This window comes from Prionailurus viverrinus, chromosome A1, assembly GCF_022837055.1.
Source record: "Prionailurus viverrinus isolate Anna chromosome A1, UM_Priviv_1.0, whole genome shotgun sequence".
NCBI classification, from domain to species: Eukaryota; Metazoa; Chordata; class Mammalia; order Carnivora; family Felidae; genus Prionailurus; species Prionailurus viverrinus.
Window position 1 is genome coordinate 82,463,176 of NC_062561.1, and position 20,061 is coordinate 82,483,236.

The 20,061-nt window shown below is 59.2% G+C and overlaps 1 protein-coding gene across 5 annotated transcripts in view; it reads left to right on the forward strand.

Annotated features, from left to right (window-relative positions):
- MCF2L (MCF.2 cell line derived transforming sequence like) overlaps window positions 1-20,061 on the forward strand; it is a 133,657-nt gene that overhangs the window by 111,435 nt on the left and 2,161 nt on the right. For 3 of the 5 annotated variants that reach the window (XM_047849041.1, XM_047848954.1, XM_047849188.1), the window contains 20 exons: window positions 3,130-3,249; window positions 3,498-3,689; window positions 4,109-4,300; window positions 4,828-4,987; window positions 5,672-5,742; window positions 5,941-6,017; window positions 6,471-6,537; window positions 7,189-7,304; window positions 8,434-8,503; window positions 9,824-9,916; window positions 10,018-10,110; window positions 10,752-10,877; window positions 11,980-12,201; window positions 12,421-12,513; window positions 13,474-13,552; window positions 13,689-13,755; window positions 14,469-14,587; window positions 16,083-16,157; window positions 18,560-18,678; window positions 19,925-20,037. In XM_047849041.1, coding sequence (XP_047704997.1) covers window positions 3,130-3,249; window positions 3,498-3,689; window positions 4,109-4,300; window positions 4,828-4,987; window positions 5,672-5,742; window positions 5,941-6,017; window positions 6,471-6,537; window positions 7,189-7,304; window positions 8,434-8,503; window positions 9,824-9,916; window positions 10,018-10,110; window positions 10,752-10,877; window positions 11,980-12,201; window positions 12,421-12,513; window positions 13,474-13,552; window positions 13,689-13,755; window positions 14,469-14,587; window positions 16,083-16,157; window positions 18,560-18,678; window positions 19,925-20,037 — 2,264 coding nt within the window. The remainder of the gene's footprint in view (window positions 1-3,129; window positions 3,250-3,497; window positions 3,690-4,108; window positions 4,301-4,827; window positions 4,988-5,671; window positions 5,743-5,940; window positions 6,018-6,470; window positions 6,538-7,188; window positions 7,305-8,433; window positions 8,504-9,823; window positions 9,917-10,017; window positions 10,111-10,751; window positions 10,878-11,979; window positions 12,202-12,420; window positions 12,514-13,473; window positions 13,553-13,688; window positions 13,756-14,468; window positions 14,588-16,082; window positions 16,158-18,559; window positions 18,679-19,924; window positions 20,038-20,061) is intronic. The other 2 variants (XM_047849120.1, XM_047849270.1) reach the window with 1 other exon arrangement.

Genomic DNA, 20,061 nt, shown 5'->3' on the forward strand with positions numbered 1-20,061 from the left:
CACCAAGCCTGGCACTAAGGCTGTTGTAGGGCCGTGTGCAAGGGCAAGTTCCGACACCGCCCGCCCCCCCCCCCCCCCCCCCCCCCCCCCACCGACCAGTCCTGAAATGTCACGTTTCAGAAAATATGGGATTGGCTCAGTTAGCGCTCACTGCCAAGCTTGGGCAGGCACAGGGAGCCAGCCTCCCTGACTTGGACCAGAGAGGTCTCCCGCCAGCCCCTGTGAACAGCATGCCGTTGGGGGCGCATGGAGAGCATGGTCGTCCGTGATGTACTTCTGCAGGGGCTGAGGAAGGCTGGCCAAACAAGCTTTCTATTCGGGGATGGTTGCAGGTTTGTGTGCATTGTGAAATAATCCAGGAAGACCTCACGTGCCCTCAATCCAGCTTCCCCCAGAGGACACATCTTGCAAAATCATGCTCAGCATCACAGTGTGGACATTGACACTGACACACTCAGCACACAGAACATTCTGTCCCAACACAGACCCATGTTTCCTTCTTACAGACACACTTCCCTCCCACCCCGCCCCAGCCTGCCCCGTTCTGAACTCCTATCCTTCCCCCTCCTGAGCCCCCAAACCCTCCTGAACCCCCACCCCCTCCTGAACCCCATTCCCTCCCACCCCTCCCCCTCCTGAGCCCCCAGCCCCTCCTGAACCATACCCCTCACCCCTCCCTCCTGAACCCCCGCCCCATCCTGCACCCCTGATAACCTCTGATCTCCCTGTTTCCATATGCTATCATGTCAAGAATGTTCTAGAAGTGGCGCCACGCATACTTGGCCTCCTGGCTCTTTTCAGGCAGCGCCGTCTGTTACATTCCCTGGAGATGGAGGCAGGTGTTGCGTCTTTGCTCTTGTTCCTGCTGAGTAGTTAGTGTCCTGGGCCGTGGACCAGCCACGGTTTAACCGTCCTCCTGTTGAAGGACACCTGGGCTGTTTCCAGGACTTTGCTACCATATAAAACGTGCCACTGTCCATGTGAACACAGCTATCATTTCCCTGAGGTAAATGCTCAGGGGTGCAGTTGGGGGTCGTGGTTGCTGATGTTCAGCTTTCTGAGAAGCTGCTGACGTGTCCCCAGAGCGCCTGCACCTGTGCGCCCAGTGGTGCGCATGAGGACATGGCTCTCACATGCCCACACTGTGCCCGGTGGTGTGCATACCTTACACGCCTACTCTGGGGGTATGGGGGACGCCTCACTGTGGCTCTGCTGTGCGTTTCTCGCGGCTGGCGACGCGGACCGGCCTGCCTGCACTCGTGGCCGTGTCTGTCCTCCTGGTGAAGTGCCTCTTCTTCCTGGTTGCCCGTTTGTGACCCTCGTCCTGGGTGGGGGTGGGGGTTTTACTCCTGTGACTTGGGAGTTCCCTATATGCGTAAGTCCTGGCCCCGGCCAGACCTGCGGTTTGAAAATCTGTTCTTTAGTTTGTCCCTGTGTCTCAGCCTCTGACGGCACTTTTCACACGGCAAAGGTTTTAATTCTGATAAAGTCTCGTTTACCAATTTTTTTCTTTTTTTTTTTTTTAATTTTTTTTTTTTTCAACGTTTCTCATTTATTTTTGGGACAGAGAGAGACAGAGCATGAACGGGGGAGGGGCAGAGAGAGAGGGAGACACAGAAACAGGCTCCAGGCTCTGAGCCATCAGCCCAGAGCCCGACGCGGGGCTCGAACCCACGGACCGCGAGATCGTGACCTGGCTGAAGTCGGACGCTTAACCGACTGCGCCACCCAGGCGCCCCTCCAATTTTTTTCTTTTAAGGATCACACTTTTGGTCCATCCCATATCCTAGGTCCCAACCATGTTCTCCTCAGCTTTTCTTTCTAAAAGGTTTATAGTTTTACGGTAAGTCCGTGATCCATTTTGAGTTAACTTTTGTGTAGGGTGAGAATCAGGTCCTGGTTCAGTTGTTTGTTTGTTTTTTTTAACATTTTTATTTATTGTTGAGAGACAGAGTGTGAGCAAGGGAGGGGCAGAGAGAGAGGGAATCACAGATTCTGAAGCAGGCTCCAGGCTCTGAGCTGTCAGCACAGAGCCTGACGTGGGGCTCAAACTCATGAACTGTGAGATCATGACCTGAGCCAAAGTTGGACACTTAACCGACTGAGCCGCACAGGCACCCCTATTGTTCAGTCTTTAATCTTGGGATGTCCGGGGGCTCTGGTGCCGTTGTCGAAAAGGCTGTCTCTTCTCCACGGGAGAAGAGAAATCATGTCAGAAAGCCATTGGGCAGGTCTGTTTGGGTGGGTTTCTGGGCATGCACCCCATCCATCTGTCAGCACCTCGCGGTCTCGGTGACCATGGCTGTGCGGTGAGTCTTGAAGTCAAGTGCACAGTCCTTCTGTTCTCTCCCAGAACTGGCCTAGCTCTGCTTTTGCTCTGCCGGCTGCATCTATGTTGTAAGATCTTGCCTATATCTGCGTGGCTCTGCTGGGGTCTTGATAGGAACTGTGGTAAACCTGTATTTTGGGGAGAGTCAGATCTTTCCTACAGCAAGTCTCCCCATCAGTGAACGCAGTGGGTCTGTCTTACTTTGCATTTAGATTTTCTTAGAGCTTTTTCATCAGTATTGTACAGTTTTCAGCAAACCATTTCAATACATGTTCTGTTTGATTTACACTTAAGTATTTCATTCTTAAGCAATTGTAAATGGTGTTTTAAATTTTGGTGTTCATGTGTTCATCACCATAGGTAGAAATACAACTGCTTTTTGCGTGTCTATCTTGTCTCCTGAAACCTCGCTGATCTCACTTTTTCCAGGAGTGGTTTCGTAAGAGTTCGGGGATTTTCTACATAACGGAGTAGGTCATGTGCAAACAGGGATGGCTTGGTTCTTTCCGTTTCCATCTGATGCTTTTTGGTTGTGTTTGTATTTGTTCAGTTGTGTGTTAGTTTTACTGTCTTGCACCAGCTTTATGACTGGTGAGAGTGGACACTCTTGTTCTCACCGATGTCACAGCTGTCCTTAGGCTGCAGGACTTGTGTGGAGGCTCCTTGTCATGCTGAGGGCATGTCCCTCTGCCTGGTTTCCCGGGAAGGACCTGGCTCTTCTGTCCTCCCTCCTCTCCTGCTTCAGGCAGGGCCTCCATACCTGACATGGGCCCGGGCCTCCTGCCCCTCCTGTGTTCCAGGTCAAAGCCTCCTTAGACGCGCTGGCCCAGAAGATAGCGACCTTCACGGATGTGGGCAACAGCCTGGCACACGCAGGGCATCTCCTGAAGGACCTCACCAGCTTCGAGGAGAAGTCCAGCGTAAGGACAGTGGTGTGGGCCATTGTGGGCAGGAGACAGCCTACGGGGAATGCTCAGGGCACCACCAGGGTCACCTAGGAAGGCGGGCGAATGGGGCTGTCTCGCCATCCGGTGGGGGTCGTCCACGGGTGGAGGGATGGAGCCCCTTCCGCTCTCACTCCCACCCCGGCGGATCCCGCCCAGGAAATCGCACCTGTTGCTCTAACAAACCCAAGCTGAGCCGTGTGCCTGGGGTGGCTCCCACGCAGGTGTCTGTAGAGCGGGCCCTCGCACTGGCCCTGGAGGGTGAGAAGCTCATTGACAGCAGGCACTACGCTGTGGACTCCATCCGCCCCAAATGCCATGAGCTCCAGCACCTGTGCAACCAGTTCGCGGCAGAGGTCGAGAGGAGGAGGGGGCTGCTCAGCAAGTCCCTGGAGCTGCACAGCCTCCTGGAGGCGGTGAGACCCCTCCCCATGCCCTCCTGGTCCCTCGTGGTCCCCCTCCCCACACCTGCCCCTCCCACGTGGACCACAGTCACTGGCTGGAAGCTGACCCCACGCCCTGCTGTCCATGGGCCTGTCTCGAGGCCCAGCCAGTCACAGATGCCCATTTCTAGAATTCACTTGCCACAGCTGATACATCTTGCCGAGGACCAGAAATTCTCTGCACTTGGCCCCTCTGTCCTCTGTGTGAATGAGTCCAGGCCGGATGACGCACGTAGTCTTGGGGTGCCGTGTAGCTGGGTTGCAGAGATCCCCAGAATCGTGGCGGCCGCCGGTGGGACGGGAGGGCCCCGGCCTAGCACGTGTAACACACACGCCAAGACCCAGCCTCTGACGGGCCCGCTCTCTCCCTCTGCCGTGCTTGGCGTGTCCAGTCCATGAAGTGGTGTGATGAGGGAATCTACCTGCTGGCCTCACAGCCTGTGGACAAGTGTCAGTCCCAGGAGGGTGCTGAGGCGGCCCTCCAGGAAATTGAGAAGTTTCTGGAGACTGGCGCAGAAAACAAGATCCAAGAGCTCGACAGAATCTACCAGGACTATGAACCCGTCCTCACCACAGACCTGATGGTAAGTGGGGCCCATGCTCGTGGGGGGGCAGGGGCGGCCGCCATGAGCTCTTCCGGGACCCTGGGCGTCTTGAGGCTCAGCTTCCCCTCAGCACAGGATTCCGTGACCCGGCGGCCCTCCTGTGCCTGGGGTCTTTCCCTGCAAGACCACCACTGGGGGCGCCCCCACCTGGTTTCCCCAGCACCCCGCCTCCTGCGTGCCCCCCCCCCCCGTACATCGCCCCGACCCCAGCCCCCACTGCCGCCCAGCCGGCTGCCCACACCCCCGGGGCACCCACAGGGTCACACCCTTCCCGCAGGGAACGTGTGGGGGCCACGTGTCCCTCCCTTCCAGCTGACTCTCCTCAAAGCTCCAGGTCCTGCATTCCACGGGGTCCCACCCCCTCCTGCGGCGGGGGTGGGGGTGGGGGGAGTACAGGGTTGCGCCCTGGCGGCTGGCTGTGACACTACAGCCCAGCCTCTAAGGAGGCCAGGCCTCTCACTTTGCTGGCATCGCTGGCTCACGAGCCCACACACCTATCCCTTCAGGAGCACGTGCAGAAGGTCTACCAGAAGCAGGAGGGCACGGAGGAGATGTTCCACCGGAGACAGGCCAGCCTGAAGAAGCTGGCGGCCAAGCAGACACGGCCCGTGCAGCCAGTGGCCCCCCGGCCAGAGGCACTCACAAAGTCACCCTGCCCCTCCCCAGGTGTGCACAGCCACCACCCCTCCCATCCACGGTGGGCCCTCGCCCAGTTTGTAAATGAACTTTTATCGGCACAGGGCCAGTGTGTGCCGAGTGGTTGGGGCAGAGAGGGGGTGGCCCGTGGACTAGGACATCCACTGGCTGTCCAGGGACTTTTCCCCGGTTAGCATTCCGGTCTCTGCCCCAGCCCATCTGTCCTCAGTACTGTTGCCAAAATGGTTCTCCTTCAGCATCTCTGACCACAGCCCAAAGCCCCCGAGGCAGCAGCCCCTCATGGGCTCCTTGGAGCCCCTCCTGCAGCGGCACCTGCCCGCCGTCCTCTTCGGGGCTTTGGCAAGTGGGCCGCAAGTTGGTGAGACTGTGGAGAGCCGGCCCCCTCCCGCCACCTGCTGCAGCATGTGGCACCCATCAGAAGGGACCCTGGCCCCTGGCCCGGTGGTGTCCGGGTCCCTCGTGCTCACGGACTCCGTGCTAGCCTGTGCGGCTGGCCATCTTCCCGCTCACCTGTCTCCCACCTGCTCTCCTCTTTCTCCGTGTTTCTCTGCTTTCCTCGCCCTTCTCCAGGGGACTTGCTTCTTTTCTCTCTGAAAGTTCAAAGTAACCCCAGGTGCTCCCAGGTCCAGTCCTTCCTCTCCAGGCAGTAAGGTATGAAGCCACGTCTTCCTTCCCCACTTCTTTCCAAACCAGGCAGCCGGAGAGGCTCTGAGAACAGTCCTGAGGGCAGCATGCTCCGGAGAGGGCCCTACAGGAGGGCCAAGGTGAGGCCACAGTCCATGCTGCCCCCACAACAGCTGCCCGCCATCGCGGTCCAGCACCACCAGGCTCCCCCTGCCCTGCCTGTGCCGTGGGACCTCAGATTCCTCCCCAGACGGGGAATGAGGTGGGGCTCCTTGAAGTCAGGACGCCAGGCTGCACCTTCTGGCATCTGAATGCTCAATGCGCTCGTCTTTCCCCAGAGCGAAGTCACTGAGAGCCGGCAGGGCCGCGGCAGCTCCACAGGCGACGAGGAGGAGAGCCTGGCCATCTTGCGGAGGTGAGCGGCTCTGGTCCAGACACGGCAGGTGCGACCCTGTCAGATCTCCGCCTTTGGCCGCAGAGAATCCGAGTACAAAGAAGCCAGAGCTGGTGGATAGTCAGCTTCTACCCCAAAGCTGGCGTCCTGGCGTGGACACACGTGCGCCACGCTGTGGACAGATGTGCGGTCCACTTCTGGAACCAGGACTGATCCGGTTTCTCCTAGAAAAGCCTGTTGTCCCTGGACCCTCAGGCAGGACTCTGGTGACTTGAAATGGCTCGTGTCCCCCTTTCTCAAGCCGTAGGTGACAAGACTGATTCCACAGAGACAGGCGCGTAGCCACAGCTCCTCAGTGGGCTGCACCCGTGTGCTGGCGCCCTCTCTCTTCTCCCACCACACCTGCTCCGAGCGTCTTCTCTCTGTGCCCTTCCTGCTCTAATGCTTTCTCCGCTGTCTGTGCCCCACTCACAGGCATGTGATGAATGAGCTCTTGGACACGGAACGGGTGTACGTGGAAGAGCTGCTCTGTGTCCTGGAGGTGAGTCTGCAGGGGTGGGGGGATGGCCAGGGAGCCCTGGGGCCCATAGACCCGCCCGCCCCACGCAGCAAGGGTGAGAGGATGGTGGCGGCTTTACTCGCACGGCCCCACCGACGGGACCAGGGACAAGGAGATTGAGGTACTCGGCTCAGGGACCCGCTCCAGCAGCACATGGCTGACCCCAGGAGTGTGGCAGGAGCGGGAGGCTGCGTGTGACTCCATTGCAGGAAGAGCTGAACCGTCTGGGTCTGGGTGGAAGCAGAGTGGAGGCCCCGGAGGACTGTTGCCAGCAGGGCAGGGGGCTTCTGGGCACTGGAATGTTCTGGATTTTGGTCTGGGTGGTGGTTCCAGGGGTGTAGACATTGAAATGAGTCATCAAGGAGTACCCCCAAGATTTCTCTCCTTCATACAAGTTACGTGAATCCTCAAAGTTAAAAAGCAGAAGGACAGATCCCCCCACCCAAAACAGATGGTGCTGTTTGTAGCTCACGCACGTTGGTCGGCACTTGCTGCCTCGTGGTCGTCCTAGAAACGGCCGGTGAATAAATATGGATGGATTCACTTTCTAAAACCTGAGAGGCATCCTCTCCCCACGGGCCTCCCTCCAAGCACGTGATGGAGGCCGCGTTCCGACCCCTCCCCTCCACGCAGGGCTATGCCGCCGAGCTGGACAACCCGCTGATGGCGCACCTCGTCTCACCCGGCCTCCAAAACAAGAAGGACATTTTGTTTGGAAACATGGAAGAGATTTACCACTTTCACAACAGGTCAGGCCCTCCCCTGCCCACCCCTGCTGGGCAGGGTCTGCCTCTAGAGCAGGCCCCTGCGGTGAGCAGGAACCAGTGGGCTCGGGTGCACGGCGCCCCCAGGCTGGTTCCCGCGGCCCACCCGCCAGCCCAGAGATGTCGGATGCCCGGTGCTTGGAGGATGCAGGAGCTGCCGGCCCACTCCCGCACTCCTGCTGGCCAGCAGGGGCCGGTCTGCTTGGCATGAGCGTTGGGCCCTTTGGGGCAACCCCGAGGCCACACTGCCCAGCCAGGTGCATTTCGTTCCCAAGCCTGTTCTTGAAAAGGAGGCAACGGCAGACATCCCCATCCTGCCCTTCTCCCCTTGTGAGCGCTGTCTGTGGCCACCATGGCTCCGGGGGCAGAACAGTGGTCCTTCTGTGGCTCTTCATCCCTGGCTCCTCACTGCAGTTTGTGGGAGCTTGTGGGGCAGGACGCGAGGAGGTGGATGCAGGGTGCATGGGGAGGGGGCAGTCACACAGACGGCACGGGCCCTGCCCTCCTCTGGGCTTCTTGTGTCTGACCACATGCTTTTGCCCCTCGGTCGCTAGTGTCTCTCACCCACTGGTTCACAGAGGAGGCACCGGTCTGCAGCCGGGCCCTCTGGACCCCACCCCTTTCCACAACGGAGGCACACGTCAGGTGGCCTGGTCCCTCAGTGTCCTTGGCTCACCCCAGCCTCCACCCTGGGTCCCTAGTGGCTCTAAGCCACGGTGCTAGTGTTGTGAACTGACCCCAGGGAGCTCTGCCTCCCAGCAGATTCACCCCAGGCTCTGGCCGGGCATCTGGGAGTGTCCCTGGGGCAGAGCTACCTGGGTGTGGGCAGGGCTTTCACAGCTGGGCCTCCTGCCTTTCTGTCTGTTGAAAAGGAGCTGTCCCAAGTTCTGTGTGAACACCGATGTCAGAAACATGAAGGGACCCACGAAGGGGCCAGAGTGCTTAAACCTGAGAGTTTGCTTCAGCCAGGACCCAGGAGTGACCCGTGTGGTCTGCAGACTATCCAGACTTAGAAATAAAAGTCATCAGGAAAATAGTATCTGTTGATTTGTTATAGGAAGTGTCTCCTTTGGGTTGCTCATCGCATGACCTAATGCAAACTTTCTTTGTCTAGAATATTCCTGAGGGAGCTGGAAAACTACACTGACTGCCCAGAGCTGGTTGGAAGGTGTTTTCTGGAACGGGTATGTGCTGTTTCAACGTGTGCTTGATGGTGCCTTACTTGTTAAAATAATAATGACTTTAATGTGTTTTTGTTTTGTTTTGAGAAAGATTATGGGGGGCAGAGAGGGGCAGAGAGGGAGGGAGACACAGAATCAGAAGCAGTCTCCAGGCTCCGAGTTGTCAGCACAGAGCCCAACGCGGGGCTTGAACTCACAAACCATGTGTCATGACCTGAGCTGAAGTCGGACGCTTAACCGACTGAGCCACCCAGGCTCCCCAATAATGAGTTTAAACCCTATCACAGTCTCCTTCTAACCAACTGAAATGACAAAGTTTCATTCTGTTCCTGGTTTGCCTGAGAGGATGTGATACTTTCTGGAAGGGCCAAAAGTATATTTTTTCTCAAGTCCAAAAAGTTCAAAAAAGGGAAAAAGTATAAAACATCAGCATTTCGAAATGCCAGATTTATAAAGCGTCTGTCTTGCCTGCACACATTAGACAGAGCTGAACTTTTCTTGAGGTGGTATTAGTGTCATGTCTGGTCTTTCCCTGGTCACCCCTCTCTGCCCACCCCCATACTAGCAGGTGTGGGACGGGTCCCCTTATCTTTCTCCCTTTGAAACTGCAGACGGCCCCTCTTCCAGGCAGGGAGAAGCAGTGGGAGAGGACAGGGCGTCTCCTCAGGCCAGCTTCACACACTGCTCGCTGAGCAGTGTGGCAAATGTAGCGAAAGTGAAGCCATTTTCACAAAATGAGATGGAGGCTGAGACGCGTCACCATGAACTAGGGCCATCGGGCAGAAGGAAGGAGAAGGGGCCACATTTGTCCTCCGACCCTGCCTGCTCACTGGGGACGCTTCTGGGTGCTGTTTGAGAATTGGGGTGGAGGGTTCCTTCACACTGCAGGTCAGTGGTTCTCAAAAGAGGCCCCCTGGCCGACAGCACCAGCATCCCGGGATCTTACGGGGAATGCAGGTTCTCAGGTCCCGGCTGCAGCTGCTGAAGCAGAACCTGAAGTGCGGCTCTGTGTCATAACAAACCCGCAGGCGGTCCTGGTGCACACGCAGGTCTGCGCACAAGCCCTGCGTGTTCTTTCCCTGGAAAGTTTGCGTGCACTTTCAGTCTGTTATCCTCACGGCACAGAGCCAGCCGCGTGGTGCTAACCTGTGTGAAAGGCGTCTCAGGACTAGCGCAGCCCTGAGCAGTGGTCCCTGGGGGAGCCATTTCACAGCTGCCCCACAATGAAGGACGCAGTGTCTGTGGTAGAGAAGGTTGCACGGGGTGCGGGGCTGTCAAATCGCACCCCGAGGCACTCTGACGTGCACTCTGTCCCCGGCTCAGATGGAAGAGTTCCAGATCTACGAGAAGTATTGCCAGAACAAGCCTCGCTCTGAGAGCCTGTGGAGACAGTGCTCCGACTGCCCATTTTTCCAGGTGTGTCTGGGGACCCTCCTACTGAGAGTGCTGTCTCCTCATTAGCTGACTATCACACAGGGAACAAGAGGACCCTGTAAAGAGGTTTCTGGGACTTGCAGGAATGCCAGAGGAAGCTGGACCACAAGCTGAGTCTCGACTCCTACCTGCTGAAGCCAGTGCAGAGAATCACCAAGTACCAGCTGCTGCTCAAGGTGACGTGCCTGCAACCGCCTGTCGCCCCTGCTGTGCCCTCCCAGCCCCGCACCCCTGCCAGGGCCCCGTCTCTTCACAGACCTGTGTGGAGGGCTCACTGTCCGCCGGCCGTCATTGCGGGGGGGGGGGGGGGGGCGGGGAGCACAGAGGTGACCAGATGGGCAGACTCGTGGAGCACACACTTGCCACTCGCCCTGGGCCGTACGCTCACACACAGTCCTCCCTGCAAGGCCGGCCCCCGTGCGCAACCCAGTGGACGTGAAGGGCATGCCTTCAGCTGTCCCATGTTTGGGGGTGCCAGGTTGGAGACAAAAGAGTACCCAGGTCTAGGAGTGGGAAGGCGGGAGCTGCACAAGGGGCCTCGCCCCATCCAGGCCTGGCCGCCTGGCTCGGGAGGCATCCCTGTGTGCAGCGTCAGGCAGGACTATGGGAGTAAGGCACGGGGCGGCGGGCCTGGGGGTGGCTTCCTGAGCTGGTCTGAGGCCCGCGCCCCCGGCAGACCCACCACGAGCGGCCTTGTCCGCGGTGCCAGCTGTGCAGGGAGCCGTGCTGCATGTCCTGAGGGTCCAAGCATGGGCACGCAGCACGGAGCAGGGCGTCCAGTGCCCTGCGGGTGTGTGAACGCGGCCTCGTCTCCCAGGAGATGCTCAAATACAGCAAGAGCTGCGAGGGGGCTGAGGACCTGCAGGAGGCACTGAGCTCCATCCTGGGCATCCTCAAGGCCGTGAACGACTCCATGCACCTGATCGCCATCACCGGCTATGACGTAAGGGCCTCCCCGTCCGCTGAGGAGCCTGGTGACGGTCCACCCACTGTCCTCGAAGAGCTGTGCCTGGGGACATCCGTGTGCAGATGTATCACCTGCATATGCTGGGGTGTGCCCTGGCGCACGGGGACATGGGAGCCTTCACACCTCCCGCACCCACACCCCCCTGCACCAACACCCTCGTGCACCCACACCCACAACCCCCGCACCCGCACCCACATGCCCCTGCACCCACATCCCCCTGCACCTACACCCACATGCCCCTGCACCCATACCCATACCCCCCTGCACCTGCACCCATCTCCCCTGCACCCGCAACCCCCTGCACCCACATCCCCCTGCACCTACACCCACATGCCCCTGCACCCATACCCATACCCCCCTGCACCTGCACCCATCTCCCCTGCACCCGCAACCCCCTGCACCCACATCCCCCTGCACCTACACCCACATGCCCCTGCACCCATACCCATACCCCCCTGCACCTGCACCCATCTCCCCTGCACCCGCAACCCCCTGAACCCACATGCCCATGCACCCACACGTCCCTGCACTCGCACCCACACGCCCCTGCTCCCACACCTGCACCCCTCTGCACCCACACCCACACACCCCTGCACCAGCACCCCCCTGTACCCGCACCCCCATGTACCCACACCCACACCCCTGCACCTGCACCCTCATGCACCCACACCCACACCCCCTGCACCCATACCCACGCACCCCTGCACCCGCACCCACACATCCCTGCACCTGCATGCCCCCACACCCACACACACATCCTCCCACACTCAGCAGATGGGACCTTTGTCCTAGCGGATGGTCCTCTACTGGCACGTCCTCACCACCCAGAGTCCAGCGTGTGCATCCTGTGGGTTTGGACAGGGTGTGAGGCCGTCTCCCTGCTGGAAAGCCCCTGTGCTCCGCCTGTTCACCCTCCCTGGCCCATGACCACCCCCGGCTCCTGTCTCCCCAGTTCTGCTTTTCCCCAAACATTACATAGCAGTGGTCTATGGGACACAGCCCGCCCCCCTACCCGGCCCAGGCGGCCTGCTTCTGTTTGGCGACGTGCACGTAAGGCCCCACTTTGTCCTGGGCTTAGGGGAACCTGAGTGACCTGGGGAGGCTGCTGATGCAAGGCTCCTTCAGCGTGTGGACAGACCACAAGAAGGGCCACACGAAGGTGAAGGACCTGGCCAGGTTCAAGCCCATGCAGCGGCACCTCTTCCTGCACGAGAAGGCCGTGCTCTTCTGCAAGAAGAGGGAGGAAAACGGGGAGGGCTACGAGAAGGCCCCTTCCTACAGCTACAAGCAGTCCCTGAACGTGAGTGAGCCTTAGTCCCCGCAGCCTCAGCCACGCTGCCCACTTCAGGCACGGGCCACTCTTATCTCTGGGTGTGGGAGTCTGGGACCCCGGGCGTCCTCAGCCCCCACCCCAAAACCGCTTCCGTTGCTTCGGGGACCCACCAACACCTTTCAGGGATGGGGGGCCGGCTCTCATCCCGCGCACTCATGAGCCCATCTCCCTGCTTGGCGCTGTCAGATGGCGGCAGTGGGCATAACCGAGAATGTGAAGGGCGACGTGAGAAAGTTCGAGATCTGGTACAACGCCCGGGAGGAGGTGTACATCATACAGGTAGGGCTGGTGTCCCCGGGCCGGGTGCTGGGCATGTGTCAGAAAGGCCTGTGGCAAGAGCTGGTGTGTGTAGACTCTTCCGTGTGACTTTATCACCCGGAAGCCATTTAGGGGCATTTCCCTGGGCTGTCGCTACGCTGAACTGGGCCCAGGAGGAAGTACAGGAAACCAAGGTTAGGGTGCTCTGAGGGCGTGGCCGGGAGCACGGGCTTGCATGTGCCTGGACGGCACACCTGGGCCATGCTTATACACGTGACTGGGCTGCCTCACTGGTGAGGGCCGGAGGTGGGAGGCCATGAGTGTCCCCTGAGTCTGGTGAGCCCAGCACCCTGTGAAGGGGCGCCCTTCATACCCAGGCACGCTGGCGGGACGTGGTGGTCACGGAGCGCCGTCACCACGCACACCAGCACCGCCAGGCCCACGGCGATGACGTGGGTCTGCTCGTCACGGGCTCAGGCGCCAGCCCCAGAAGCTGCCAGAACAGTGGCTGGCCTGCTTCTCCAGAGTCCAGCTGCCCGCCCATCACTCCCACAGGCCTCACACACTGCACCGAGGCCAGACGGCGGCCTGCTCCCCTCTCTCGCCCTGAGAGTTAGAGTCTACTTCAGGGTCTCGGACTCCTGTCAGACATGTCACCTGAAACAACACCCTGGGCCACTTCCCAGAGGAAGGTGCTCTCAAAGGGTGGTCTGTGCCCCAGGATTTCCACCGAGTCACGCGCCAGCGAGGGCGCAAAGCTGGTGGCCAGGCGGTCACAGCCCGCCACCTGTGTGGCCCACAGACCCTTCCTGTCATGCCCATGAGGTGGTCCCAAGGCAAAGGGACCATTTCTCCTTCCTCCTGGGCAGAGCTCTTGTTATCAGTCCCCACGGTCATCCTCAGAAGCTACCAGGGTAAAAGCAAAGCGGCATCTTCAGGGAACATGCGCCCTTACCTCCTGGCTTTCCCCCTGGGGCACAGGCACCAACGGTGGAGATTAAAGCAGCCTGGGTGAGTGAGATCCGCAAGGTGCTGACCAGCCAGCTGCAGGCTTGCAGAGGTAAGAGGTCTGGGCCGCCAGCGGCTCCGCTCTGCTCCGGGCGCATTCCCACACATGTCCAAAGCAACTCCCAGATTGTTGGCTGTTGTCGGAGGTGCGGTCGTGCAGCGCGGGGTCTGTGTGTCCCTTCCCGCAGAAGCCAGCCAGCACCGAGCACTGGAACAGTCCCAGAGCCTTCCTCTGCCCACGCCACCCAGCACCAGGTGAGGGAGCCACCTCTGCTCGGGACCATGGGAGCCTGTCCCAGAGCCTGCCTCTGCATGCACCACTGGGTGCACACAGCCCCTTCCCTGAACCTTCTCACTGGGAATTTGCTCCAAGCCCCCGGGGACGGCTTGTCCTCTGGCATTACGTTCTCGGGGGTCCATCCCTGCGGGCCAGCTTCGGGGACGGTGTCTCCGGCCCCACCCCTGGATGCTGCTGGCACAGGTGACTGTTAGCTGCCAGGTTTCCATGACGGTCGTGCTTCAAACAGGGCCTGTCGGGTGCCGAGGCGCAGAGCCACGCCTGCGGCTCACAGTTGATAGACACGCACGTTTCGGGTGCCAGCCCTGAGGCTGGCTTCACGGGATCTTTTCTGCCCTTAGCCTTACTTTGTTACCGTATTCATTCACAGCTTTATTTTTCTGTTTCTTATATAAGCACATCTGGTCACTCGTGGGACAGGATGGGGGCTAAGTAAATAATGCATAGAACAATAGTTTGAAAAGGAAAAGGCCACCCCCCATCCCTGCAACTCAAAAAATCAGCAACCATCTCCTACATAACAGGAAGCAGGTGGATTTGTTCTCATTCAGTTGTACCCGGTTAACCCGAAAGTGCGTGGAGGGCAGGATGGGGCCCCGGGGTCTCTGCCTCGGATCCTCAGGGAGGCTGGAAAACTAACCAGGCCACGTCCTCCTCCTTTTTTCATTAGTCCCTCGAAAGGGAACACAAGAAACATCAAAAAGCTGGAGGAAAGAAAAACCGACCCCCTAAGCCTGGAAGGATACGTGAGCTCCACGCCGTTGCCGAAGCCCCCCGAGAAGGGCAGAGGTGGGTGTCTGTGCGGCGCAGCCCCATCACGGCTGTCCCCGAGTGAGCAGGTGCGTCCAGGACGCACACACCTCTCAGAGAAGAGCCCGTGTGAGCTGGCGTGTGTCCCCGAGCACCCCCACTCCGTCCCTCTGTCTTCCTTCGGAGATGACACAGCCCCGAGCTCTACCTCAGAGAGCTCTGCACTTTCCAAAACGCGCTTTGCTCTGCCAGGCCTTGCTGCCCTCACAGGTCAGAAAGGTAAAAGGCACCTGCCTGAGACCCACGCCCCGGACGTGCCGCTCACCCCGGTGGCACGCTTCTTGTTCGTGTGATGATCATTTGTGTGGACGGCCCGACAGGGGCGGCTGCCGCCATCGTCACCACGTGCAGCCGTTCAGAAGCTTTGCCCACTGACCCGCTCTCTTCCCTGGCGCTGGCGTGTCTGTCCCACACACGGCCAGGGGCCTCTCACTGGGGGCCTTTTATTTGCAAAGGAGGAGGCAGGCTTCTCTGGCAAACCTTGCTCACAAACTGCACTCATCTTTTGTTTTTTTGGTGCACCTCCTCCTGAACCCCCACCCCATCCTGCTCTGTCCTGCCTGGGACTGGCATCGGCGGGCCCTGGGGTGCTCGCTATCACACAGGCCACATAAGGAATCCGCTGGGTGGGAACCTCGGAAAGCTTGTCTGCCTTGCAAGGCTCCTCGGTGGTGAAGCGTGTGGGGGGAAGGACACAGATGAGCCCACGAAGCCTGGAGCTCCGGCCGGGTTGTTACAGGACCACCCGCCCGATGCTAAAAGCCAGTGTTTACGAGTCGAGGATTCTTTTCACTCATCCAGAAAATTGGAGGGTTTTTTGTTTGTTTGTTTCAACTTACAAAATACTTTTAAGTTGGCCTCAAACTTTTTATTTTTAAAATATTTTTTTCACGTTTATTTATTAAGAGAGAGAAAGGGAGACAGAGACAAAGTGCCAGTGGGGAGGGGCAGGGAGAGAGGGAGACACAGAATCCAAAACAGGCTCCAGGATCTGAGCTGTCAGCACAGAGCCCGACGCAGGGCTCGAACTCACGAACCGTGAGATCATGACCTGAGCCGAAGTCGGACGCTTGGTCAACTGAGCCACCCAGGTGCTGCAATCAAACTTTTTTTAAAAAAGGAGAGATGCGCTCTGGGGCCGTGTACTTTGCCAAGCATGGAAAGTGCATACACTACACACTTTTATGCAGAGTTGAGAACCCGCGACCACCTGTAGCCTGCTGAAGTGAGGGTACGATTGCCACCATTGGCCCGAGCTGGGTCTCCTCTCCCCCCGTTCCCGGGGCCGCTCCCGTCACCCGCGGGACCCCGTGGCCAGCTTAGTCTTGTGCACAGGAAGCCACTTGGCAGCAGTGGGAACCGGCCTGCTGGCGGTGGCGTCCTGTCCCGCGTGAACACTGCTCCACACGCCCCCCACGCCCTGCTTGCAGCCCCTCACTCTCCTGTCTGTTTTTGCCTCTTCCTTCTTCCGCAGCTTCTCCTACCAGTCCTGGCAAAAAAGCTAAGCGACACGAAGTAAAGAGCGATCCAACGCCTTTTGGTTTACGAGGTAGAGTGGCTCAGCCTTGTGACGTAGCCTGCCGTCCGCGTCCCCACACGGCTGGGGACGCTGTCTGCCTGGCCGGGGCTCGCCCCCTAGGACACAGATCACGATAGGTCTCTACCAGCCAGACGCAAATTCCTTGTTTTCTTCAAAAGCATGACGCTCTGGCGACAGATCTGTGATGACATCACCCTTCTCAGCTGGACTCCTGCCGGGTCTGCCCAGAACCAACCCCCTTAGGGGCTGCCGACACCTGGCCGGCATTCGGGTTGGGCTGTTTCTTGGTGGCTGTGCGGCCGTAGGCCTCCCCCGTCCAGGGCGCCCACCCATCCCCTGCTTCTTGGTGGGAGAAGCCGACAGGATCTTGTCAACTGACCATCTTACAGGGAGATGACCAGTAGTACAGACAGAGGGGGCCAAGCTCCGTGTTGGAACTCAGGCCATTTCTTGCCCCCTCATATCACGAGGGTAAAGTGCAGCCCCCAAAACCTGAAGATCCCCTGGCCCAGGCTGAGGGGCTGAGGTTCTCAGGAAGGATTTCACTTTGTGAACCACCTTGAGTTTTCCAGCAACTGTGAAGGTTCCCAGGGGCACAGGCTGTGGCTCTCCAGCATCCCCGGGACAAGAGCTTGGAGGCCAGGGGCCTTGGCCCACCCTCTCGGCCTTCACAGGGATGCGCAGTGCCCCGGGGCCTGGGACAGGAGTCATTTCTGCCCTGACAGCCTCATTTCCTACCTCACACCTGGAGACACCTGAGCACTGCCCTGGCTGAGTTCCCTTGGGCAGGAAGCTGGGGGGCTTCAGCCTCGCCCACGGCCACCCGCCCATGGTTCCTACCGCCTTTCAGCCAAGTTGTGTCTCCTCCCGTGACAGGAAGATGAGGCAGCCTCGTGAGGTCACAGTGGATGTGACCTGAGTGCAGCGCCTGGGGCCCAACTGCTAGCCCCCCTTCACACCCTACCCCTGCTCCCTATTGCCCATCCCACGCCCCCCCCACCCCGAAGCAGGTGACAGCACACACGGGTCTCCTGGGGAGGCAGGTGACAGCACGCACGGGTCTCCTGGGCATTCTTGCACATACTTAGCAGCTTGCCCCCCAAAAAGAGTCATCTTCCCAATGTTTTACTCAATGCCGCTGTCAGGAACTATTTTGCAGAGGAGGGAGGGGACCCCACTCACCGTTACCTGGGCCTGATGTCCTACACACTCACCCACACGTGCGCAGATCAAGTGGGTTGGTGACACTTCGCTTCCCTCTTGGGCCTCGGTACTTTCCTGTCCACCCCCCCGTCACACAGTCTTGACCCGGGTAAGCCTAGTAGAAAGGCTTCCAGAGAGGCTGCTTGTCCCCACAGAGGCGAGCGAGCCCTTTGCACGCACCTGCTGTGACTCCCTCACGTGCCTCAGCCTGTCGTCCTCAGGGAGGGCACGCCTCCTGCCACCCCACGTGTAATCTGGAACTGGTGTGCCCCGCCCGCAGCCAGCAAGCAGCCTTCTCTCCCAGACCCGCTTGCCTCTTGCTGCACAGCCATGGGACACATGGCCTGATGCTCCAGACTGTCACCTAGTGCCAGCATCCCTGTGTTTGTTCAGAACCCGGAATCCGACATCTCCTGTCTCCCCACAACTTACTTGCATTCTCCCCCAAATTTCCCCCAAATGGGAAATACAGGTGCTGCTCTTTGGGCCTACAAGGCAGTGGAAACGCTGATGAAGGGATGTGTGCGCATTTTATAAAGTCCCCAGAAAGATCTCTCCCCGCGTTTGCTGGCCCAGCCGAGCTCCGCGGCTGGAGCTCACACAGGCAGGCGGCCTGGCCTGGAATCCCAGCCTCACCACGTGGCCACGGGGGCTCAGCGGCCCCATTAGCTTCCGTGTGCGGCATCTGCTGGCCTGCGTCACAGCGCCCCTACCTCGTGGGCTAAGGGCCAGGACGGGCCGGCACAGGGCACGCGCAGCGAGCCTCAGCCCTTGTGTGAGGGGCGGCCCCCCAGGCGGTCGGCCGGGTGTTCACCCTCCAAGCGCTAACTGCAAACTCCTTCCCTTTGGTGGCATTCGCTCCAACGCAGCGGGATGGCAACGTCCCAGGCTAGTGGTTACTCAGGATCTCTGTGCTCCCCTGGGGCCACATGCAGGGGCAAAGTGGCAGGGCCTAAGGGACCACCTCCCTGAGGGGCTGGGGTTCGCTGTGTCCCCCCGGCTGGTGATGGAAGCAGGTGCCTGGGCCCCGGCCCCCTGGACTGTGCATGGCTGAAGCACCCGTGTCAGCAGCGTGCCCCAGTCTGCGCTGCGTCCCGCCGGAAGGTCTTGGCTGGCTCCTGGGAAGGGGGCACATGCGGGTGGTGGGAACTGCACAGACCCCCTTCACACAGTGAGGGTGGTCCTCACTGCGGACCGCTCTCTCTCAGGTTGGAGCAAAACGTCTCACCCCTCAGAGGCCCCTGAGGACGACGGCTGGTCGAGTGCTGAGGAGCTGATCAATTCCTCGGATGCGGAGGAGGAGGGCAGAGTGGGCCCCAGGAAGCTGGTAACCTTGGGTCCCACTGGGCGTTCAGCCTGGCCCTGCTGGCCCCTGGGCGGGAGAGCTTCAGAGCACGACCTTACCAGTGCCCCGCACTCGTGGCTGCTGCGGGCACATGTTAGGTGCCAGGGCCCCCTGGGGTTGTGCGCCCACCCGCCTCCATCGTCAGACCAGCCTGTTTCAGAGGGAACGGTGCACACACCTGACTTGCCCTCCAAATAAGTAGACTGTTCTGAGGAGCCGCTGTAAAGCGATGCCTTCAGCTCTTACTTTCTAGAGAACTGAACTGCTTTAAGTATGGATTTGCATTCTTTTTTTTTTAACTTTTTTTAACGTTTATTTTTGAGAGAGAGAGAGCTAGAATAAGCGGGGGAGGGTCAGAGAGAGAGAGAGACACGGAATCCGAAGCAGGCTCCAGGATCTGAGCTCTCAGCACAAAGCCCCACGCAGGGCTCGAACCCCCAAACCATTAGACCATGACCTGAGCTGAAGTCAGACGCTCAACCCACTGAGCCACCCCAGATTTGCATTTGAAACAAGGTCCTTTAACACAGCGGCAAGGAGAAGCTATTCACATATTAAATCATTAGAGTTGGGTGACACTAACAGATGCTTGGGGCACTCCATGCTGCCCTGGTCCTAGCTTCAGAGCTTTGTCCATGTGTACGTGTCAAACGTGGAGCACGGACTGGGTACCAGGCACTGTGGAGGTACAAAAGACAAAGCAGAGAACAAAATAGACAAGACTCTCCACTCTCACAGGGAAGCAAAATAAAAGGTAGTGAATACGGAGCATACTAGGCGAGGATGACTGCCGTTTCAGATGGGAGGCCCGGGGACAGGAGGGCACTCCAGGAAGAAGGAGCAGCATGTGCAAAGGCCCTGGGGCAGAGGGCTATGTTTGTAGTGTTTGAGGCCGGCTGCAGCAGAGGGGGCAGCCAGACCACCAAGAGTGGGCCAAGGGCACTTTGCACGTTAGTTAGGATTTTTAACATGGTCACGGTGAGAGACCTCTGGCATCCGCTTACGATTAGGAGCTCTTCCCAACTTAAGGTGACAGTCACATGAGAAGCCTGACAAACAGCAGGGCCCTGACGAAATACTCATTGTCTGTCTCCTGTTGGATGCTGGAAGCCCATCTGGGACCTTGCCTGCTCCTGCTACGGCCTCACTCTGCGCTTGGGGTGGGTGGGGGGAGGTGTGTGGATAGGGCGGACTGTGCTGTTTGATGCACTGTGTCCTGTGCCACCAGGTTCCAGGGAAGTACACGGTTGTGCTGGGCGATGAGAAGGAAAGCCCTGAAGCGCTTGCCGTGAGAAGCGGAGACGTGGTGGAGGTGGTCCAGGAGGGTGACGAGGGCCTTTGGTAAGACGTCGCCGGTGGTGGGCT